Source organism: Dermacentor variabilis, unplaced genomic scaffold, assembly GCF_050947875.1.
Source record: "Dermacentor variabilis isolate Ectoservices unplaced genomic scaffold, ASM5094787v1 scaffold_18, whole genome shotgun sequence".
Classification (NCBI taxonomy): domain Eukaryota; kingdom Metazoa; phylum Arthropoda; class Arachnida; order Ixodida; family Ixodidae; genus Dermacentor; species Dermacentor variabilis.
The window spans coordinates 3,781,546-3,790,004 of NW_027460346.1; the positions used below are offsets into that span (position 1 = coordinate 3,781,546).

The following is an 8,459-nucleotide window of genomic DNA, read 5'->3' on the forward strand; positions in this document are numbered from 1 at the left end:
AAAAGTATCTATTGCTTTTCTAGATGCGAAACGAAACGCGTTTTAGTGAAGCACTTCTAGGGTTTTTACCTCGATTAGCTGCTGCATGTCAGCCATTATGGCGTTCGTATTTTTTTCCTGCTAGTTAAACGAAATTCCTGATGACAGGTGACAGGGCAAGACGTTTCTCTGGCTATTTCAACCTTGAGGCAGTAGATGAGAAAATAGAAATCGCTTCTTTCGTCACCGCTTGTTTATCTAAAAGAAACTAGTGATCGATGCCTAGGATTACCAGGCGTGATTACAAAATTATACTGGCCAACTTCACTGTTCCTCAGTAAAGTCAATGCATGTGGTCTTGAATATGGCGTGCACAAGGCGTCTAAATTTGGCTTCGTGTTATCTTTGTGACTAGAAGAGACTGGAATGCACGTAGTCGTTTTTTTTTATACGTAGAAACATGGAAAGTTGTGTACCTGCTGTCGATACCAAAGCCTTTTCAGACGCGGCGTGTAGTTATGTGTCCTCGTTGTGTACTATTTATTGGCAGTTTCCCCTTTTGTTTCCTTTTGCTGCGCTAGCATCTAAACAAACACGTTTAGCCACTTTTTAATATTGGCACTACTATTGTTTTGGCGGTATACGGTGAACGGGCGAGCACGGTCGCGCTTGTCGGGCTTGTAGAAGAGGCCAGGAAATGGAAGTTGCCAAAGTGAGGTATGCGGTGACTTGCCGTGAGAGCATAGCCTCAACTACAGACGCATGATGTGAAATCACGATATCGGGTAACCGCGCTTCTTTCATTCTCTGTCGTTCAGTACGAGCTTTGCTTCCTCCTCGCTCTCATACGATGTCGTAAGTTAACTGCGATGACACTTCAGTGGCACTCTTATCTTAGCGTAAGAATTTTTTTCACTAAGAAAATGCGTAAGAACGGCGCAGCTTAGTGAATTCTGCCCCACATTACCATAATTTTTTGCTCAGTGCACGCATCAGACAGAGAGGAAAGAACATTTCGTAAGAATTTTTTAAAATATTGTAATTAATTAAAGTTTGCACCTGATCATTCGTAACTCTTACATGGCATGCTACTTCAAAAATTACTGGAAGATGATCACTGCTTGTCGCACACTCAACAGCCGACCAAGAAGATACGGAGAGACTCGGGCCACATAATGTAAGATCTATTGCAGAGTAAGATCTATCCCGCATAAACGTAATAGATCCGGAGTTTACAGACGTTAGCCCATTGTCCAGCGACCAGTTCCATAATCGAGTGCCGCACAAATCTGTTCATGATATATGGAGAGAATTGAAGTCATTTCACAGTAGAATGTCCCGTCCACAAGAATTACGAACCCTATCCAGTGTTAGTGTGTCCTGCACGCCAAAAGGAAAATATGCATTTAGAATGGTAGAGGAGCAACATCCGCGGAGATTCAGCTCTATTACTAGGATTTCACACTCGGGAGTTGAAAATTTTGCCTTATGGCAAACTTGAGACGAAATAAATGTAATTAATCCGCCACCTATAGTAGGGCGGTCTAGACAAAATGATCTGTAAAACTTTATTTGAGAATTTTTTGCAGTAATTTACCACGTTTCGTTTAACATAATTAAATTGAGGTCAAGTTGAGCAGTTAGACAAGATAAATCTACTGAAGCAGAATTTAAAGAGTGGCAGTTGCACTGAAGTACTTTCAGACACCTTATTGTTTAGAAAGTTGCACAGCCGAAACTCCTGTACAATGCTTTCTTTTGGTATAGCATTGGATTGACTATTATTAGCTTTTGAATGAGGACCGGAGGATGAATCTTCATTGATTAATTACATTGTTCTTCTATACGCTCGAGCGTTTTCTTCCACATCTGTCATTTCCAATTCTGCATTAACCAAATTACCAGTAGCAGACTCCAGGGAAGGCGAAGTCGAAGGTGCGATACCGTTACTTTAAGGATGGGTACCTGAGTTTCTATCACTAGTTTGTTGCTTAGGATCCACTGTTTGAGTTGTTGCAGGACTCGGCCGGTTAGCTTGCATCAAATGAGATAAGGAACTAGAGATGGGCTGTTATATACATTCCCCAGGGCTCATTTAGAGCCGTTCCATAGCTTTTGTAACTTCCTTTCCCACAGCGGGCATTATATTTGCAATAAGCAATATATCCGAGCTAAGAGTTTGTCTACCTCTAACACGCGCATAGCCAAGCGCCCTTTCTTTCAAAATGTTTATCGCGTCCTTTCTAGAGCACCGTCGTCTGTCGACCATTTCAATCACTTGTATTTGTTGGGCCCTAACAGAAAAGTCAGAATAATCGGCTGGGTGACTTCCACCACAGAGGCAGCATCGCTCATCTACAATCATTTTGAGCATGCTTTTAGCCACGTGTACAACAACGCTGACTTGTCTTGCACTCTGCACTGCTATGGCCGTATCGCCAGCAATTACGACATTGTAGCGGGTGCGATGCCAGAGGTTCAACTCTGAATACGAGGGGCACACCTTTAGTTCTGATGGACAGGATGTTCCTGCGAATGTTCCAATCACCGGTTCTATTGGGACCCTCTTAATGTCTACCACTCGATTGCATAAACAGCAATTACTCCAGTCCCAGACAATCTCTCTAGTGCTTCTGATGCAGATAGATCAGCATCGACACCTCTGACTATTCCCTTAGTGCAAGTGAGGTGATCAGGGATGAAGGCACTCACCGGCAATGACGCAAATGATGAACACGTAACTAAATCCGCGGCACAGGTCTGGTCTGGTGATCTACACACGATAACTCCTCGGCAGAACTGTCTCAATTCCGTGATGGTCTGGTTTGAATAAGTAGCAGCACGTAGATATTTCTGGATATATCTTTGGTGTTGGTCAGCCGTATCGAGCCTTCATTGAAAGGAACCAGAGCCACCGGGATGCTGCTCACACCACCGCGGATGAACGAACCCAGAGGTAATTGATCTATCGGAATAGAGGCCGCCCAAGGGGATAAACCGTTCCCGGGGGAGTTTTTGGACATCAGCCTAGGATGAAGCAGTCGTAACAATAATTAAGAGCTCAATATTTGCTGCTGGTGATTGGTCAAATGTGTACGGGCTTTTTTGGTGAAAGCGAATGCTTATGCTACTGCACATCACTTCGTTCTTGTACTACCGCTTGTTTGCTACTTTATTCCTTTCCTATTTTTGTAACAGATTCCAATCCTTTGCCTGGTTGTTCTTCGCCTTTGTATTTTTTTCAGTATTATTTTCTGGTGTTTGCACATTGCGCATGATTGATACAGTGTTGATTCTCTTTGCTTGGCAAACTGGTTGCAATCTTTCCTCGGTGGTTTTGCTTCATTTCGTGTGTGCAGCATTTATGTTTTCGAAATGATAATTTTAACCTGTGTGTGACATTTGCTTTAAGTACTCTGTCTAGAAGCTTATTGTTTCGCGATTAATTTTTCTTTTTGTTGCTTTTTCTTGTAGGCACAATGCGCTTGACTGTACACTGTTAAACTTTCTTACGATATTGATGTTCCTTGTAAGAAAAACTGCTTAGACCGCATTCATGGCTTTAGACCTACCCTAACGGATGTGGCTTGTTTGCTTTTTTTTATTTTTCTGTATTTTTTGTGTGTACGTGCGTGTGCACAGCGCACATGTTTACATAATGTCGATTCTTTTTTCTTTAAAACATGATTATACCTTTTGTAATGCCCTTCTGCTACGATCTCAGCTGAGTGTGGCAGTATTGAAAATAAATAAATAACAAATAAGACTAGAAAAGCCTAATCCCCCCCCCCCAACCCCAAAACCTGGCCAAGTGACGTTCGCAGCGAGCCAACATGTCGGATTTCAATTTGCCGCCTTCCATTTTTCCCCTTCGTCGTCTTTGTGTTGCCTCTGTCTTTCTTTCGTGTGCCGATTCAGTCCTGCTTTGAGGCACGCGTGCGTAACGTCATTCTAATGTAAGTTGCTGGCCTCTCTCTGGCTCTTTATGTTTTTTTTAATATTGAATCCCATGGTAAGTATAATAATAAACGCCGACAGCACGCTCCCACCAATAATTTTGGAAGTAGAGAGCAGAGGAAGAAGAAACTGATGCCACGTCAAAGAGCGAAGAAGCGAACCACTTTGCACGGTTAGGGCCAAGCCTCAGTTCGATTCCAATGAGCCATCGTGCGAGGTAAGTCGTGCATGACCATTTCCTATGACTGGACCAGCGGCTAATTCGCACGCGGTTACCGTTTTCAATTTTCTGCTTGCTTTTCGAGTTCTCAGGTGTACCGCTATCACCATTTAACGTCATGTTTCTCCCAGAACTCCCGCATTCATGTTATAGATACAGGTTATAGGGCGAGTCAAACATACGCTCATGTGTTTCAATAGACATATGTATAATCACATGACAACGTTGTATTACGGATATGATACCGCTGGAGAGGTAATAATTCAGACTAAAGATTTAAAGTACAATATCAAAATATTTCTCTCGAACTGCTCAACGCTTGAAAAACAGCATAATTCGCGACGCTTTCAAAATTTCGGCATATACTTCTGGTACGTGGACACTGCATTGTCGTGGATACAAGTCTATCTCAACGGTTGTTTTCGACATTTCGATGCCTCGCAATTTCCAAGAATGAACATTTCACCTCAAAGATCCTAACCATCAATATTCGCAGCTTGTTAGATCAGGGAAACAGCTTGCAATTTTGTCGGCCCCTTGCTTCCCACCCATCTTATCACAATTCACTATACAAGATTTCCCTCGCAACGATACAATAATCATGGGGTCGAGAATCACGCTAGAGTAAATAGTGCATGCCCTCAACTCTTTTCATCACTGGTACCCCCACGGGCTCATTAAGGACTTAACAATATCGCTTACCATTGACAGTCTTACAGCCTCACGAGCACGACTTGCACGCACTCCCGCTTGCTCTGATGGTGGCTTGCTGCTGTATGTTCAGCGTTATTTTGGGTAGCGACGTCAAGTGAGGCACGTGACACTTGCCTGAAGTGCAAAAATGAAGCTCATGTGATACTATCTAACAATTTTGGGCACAGTGTATAGTAAGATGTTGACTTTATGCGTGCAGCCATATTTCATACTCATGCGCGTGTGTGCGCGTGTGTGGGTGTATGTGCATGTGTGTTCGTGTGTGCGTGTATGCGTGTGTGCATGTGCCTGCGTGTTCGCGTCCCTGTGTGCGTGCGCATGTGTGTATCTGTGTGCATGCGTGTGCGTGTGTGTGTGTGCACGTGTGTGTATGCGTTGTGGAGTCTCTCACACCGTGCTCTTGGGACAAAGGAACGACAACACAGTAGTGCAAACAGTCATAAGGGCATTTATTGCACCTTTCATAGATCAATGCCTGCTAGCCGAGTTGCTATCCACAAAACATGCCCATGGGCGCGCGACAAATCTAGAAGTCCGACTCACCGCGACCGGAAAACGAGCGAATATGTTCGCCCCATGCTGGATCCCAACGCCTGGTCGTTCGCGCGTACCGTCACGCGAACGGTGTCTAAGGTAGCCACGCGAGACGGTCTCGCAGAAGCATGGGTCGCTGCACGCGCGGCACGGCACGTCCGTGCTGCTTGCTGTCTCGAACCCCCAAGAGCGCAAGCGCCTTCCTTTCGGCGCCCAAGTAACCTCGCCTGTCGGCGGCGTTAGCAGCGCAACACTCGCGCCATCTCTCGCACTGCGCCCCAACCACATCGACCGCCGCGGGTATCACGCAGGCCACGCGGCGAAGCCGCACTACAGGAGGCGCGCTATGCGGGAAAAACATCAGGGGACGCGCGAGAGTCGCGCATCCCCACAGCGTGTGTGTGTGCGCGCGCGTGTGTGTCTGTGCGTGTGTATGTGTGTGCGTGTGTGTGTGCGCGTGCGTGTGTGCGCGTGCGTATGTGCATCTGTGTGTGCGTGCGCGTGTGTATGTATGTGTGTGTGCGTGTGTGTATGTAAGTATGTGCATGTGCGTGCGCATGTGCGCGCGTTTCTGCGTGCGTGCGTGTGCGCGTGGTATCTGCCTGTGCGTGTGCGTGTGTGTGCATGTGCGTGCGTTGTGCACGCATGTGTATGTATGTGCGGACGTGATTGTATGCGTATGTGCGCATGTGCGCGCATGTGTACGCGTGTGCGTGCGCGTGGGTGCGTATGTGCGCGCGTGTTTTCGTGCGCGTGTGTGTGCATGTGTGCACGCGCGTATCTGCCTGTGTGTATGCGTGTGTGTGCATGTCCGTGCCTGTGAGCGCGTGCGTGTATGCGTGTGTGTTTGTGTGCTTGTGTATGCGTGTGTGCATGTGCGTGCGTGTGTCTGAGCGTGTGTGCGTATACATGTGTTTGTTTGTGTATGCGTATGCGTGTGTGTTTGTATGTATGAGTGTGTGTGTGTGTGCGCGCGTGTATGTGCGTGTGCGTGCGTGTGCGTGTGTGCCATGCTTTAAATCCTTTGAACTGAACAAAACGCAGGCGAATGGGTGCTTGCGTGCTGTGATTAGTGTTCTCAAACCGAGGCCAATACGAAGGCACATTGCTTTCAACCTAAACTAGGGGCATGGATACCCGAATGACACACGACCCCTGATCTTGGTTTATTGCATGTAAAGATAGTTATAAGGGTTATCTTAGATTATATAACTATCTTTTCTAAAGTCGATATCGGAGCAGGGTGCTTGCATGCACCCATGCCCCGATATAAGGCGCGACGGGTATTGTCGTATTATTCGGTCCGTGCTCACTGAAGATATTCGCCTTGTCCCAGGGTAGACCTGGGCTCTTGGGTGAGGCTGCCCGAATATGTAAGCACCGATACATTTTCAGCCTCTTACCTGCATAGCACAAAATATCAAGTATATTTTAGTTCATGGCTCTCCAGTATCAACAAACGGGCCTCAAATCAGAATTTGCCCTCAGGAACCGCGAACTTGTGACAATGCCGCTGCTCGACCGAAGGAGACATATAGTTATTAACGGCTCTCAGCGATTTCAATATCAAGTTTCACTGCGAAGATACCTCTACTCCAGTGCCTTCTACCGAGAGCTGCTTGCCTACTTATGAAATTTTACCTGAACAATAGCTACAGAGTGTTTTTATAAGGCGGCGCCAACACGTGAGTTCTAAAGCCAGGATAGAATTTAAAATAGGGGAAATTTCAGTCATTTCTTTACGTGGGCTCAGTAGGCGGAGAAATTTTTCGCGTAGTTATTTTTTTATATACTTACGTTTATTTAGTACGCTTGAATTACGGTAGCAATGAAGAGATACCGAAGTACCTCTTAAGAAATGTATTTTGCATGCGAACACGCATGTTGTCAGATCGCTTCTCGCGACGGTGTTTCCCAAGTATTGCCTGTGCCCTGGCTATTAGTATAACTACACTTTTAACAGTAACGTCATATAATTCAGGCATATTTCATGCACGTAGGCCTGTTCTGACAATGTCATTGGCGTCGCTATTTCGCACGATAACAACTCTGACTCCTCTAGTTAGCGAAAGAAACACGTTATCAGCGTATTCTAATAGTTGGTATCTTCCTTTTTTCGTTCGCATGAAGCTCGTCCAAGCCAGGAGACGTCCTCGATCTTGAGATCGGAAGTGATGACGATGACTTTCTCGGTGAAGTTAAGTCCCCCGCGTGTTCAGCGAAACCCGCAGCCCAGCTTCCACAGCCGCCTTCGCTAAGCGCAGCGGGTGCGGCGCGCCCGCTTGACGCACCGTCACAGCCCGAGCCCACGGCTCAGCTTCAGGGGGATGGCAGCAGCGGCACTGCTTCGCCCTCGCCCGAGCACCGGGCGAGGAGAGCTGACGCAGATCGTCCCGGGCATCCGGACCTGCGGGATAAGTTAAATCTCATCAGGTGCCACCGACGACGGAAGTCCAAGCGCCGGCGATCGCGCTCCGGCGGCGATCTCCGCTCACAGCTCAGCGACCACCGAGAGCGCGCCGATCACGACGCCGACGAAGAGCCAAGAGCGCCAGCGGTGGGGGCCCCGTCGGGAAGGAGGCGAGCAGTGTTTAGGGGCGGAAGCAGGGCAGGAAACGGAGGACGCAGAAACGGGCGCCAAGGATTCGCCCGTCGAAGAAAGGCCTACATAGACCTGGACCGCCCTGCGGAAGAAGACATGGACGACATCCTAGCTGCGGGGCCTCACCATGCGTTCACCGCTACTCATTACCGGCAAGTTGTGTTCCGCCAGAATCCCGGGAGCAGTGCACCGGCTCCTTGCGCGCATGAAGGGCCGTGAAAGACACATCTCAGTTTTCTTTTAATTTTACATGTACTGGAAACCGCCCGATTCTTGGCCACTCCCGAGTAGTGGCTATGCGCCAGTGCTTGGAAGACAGGACAAGACTTGGACAGTCCCACATAGTAGGTAGGAGCCACATGCGTTATAGGAGACAGCACCAATAACCTCTCTAATACACCAAGGATATGAGAAGGCTGTTTTTTTCTCTAGGTAAGACAGCCTGTTTTGCTT

The 8,459-nt window shown here is 47.3% G+C and overlaps 1 protein-coding gene across 1 annotated transcript; it reads left to right on the forward strand.

Annotated features, from left to right (window-relative positions):
- The first annotated feature begins 4,078 nt into the window (after positions 1 to 4,078).
- Positions 4,079 to 8,225, forward strand: LOC142568334 (uncharacterized). The gene is made up of 2 exons (XM_075678340.1): positions 4,079 to 4,153; positions 7,535 to 8,225. The coding sequence occupies exons 1-2, from the start codon at positions 4,137 to 4,139 to the stop codon at positions 8,223 to 8,225; spliced, it is 708 nt and encodes a 235-aa protein (XP_075534455.1). The 5' UTR covers positions 4,079 to 4,136.
- Positions 8,226 to 8,459: the final 234 nt, after the last annotated feature.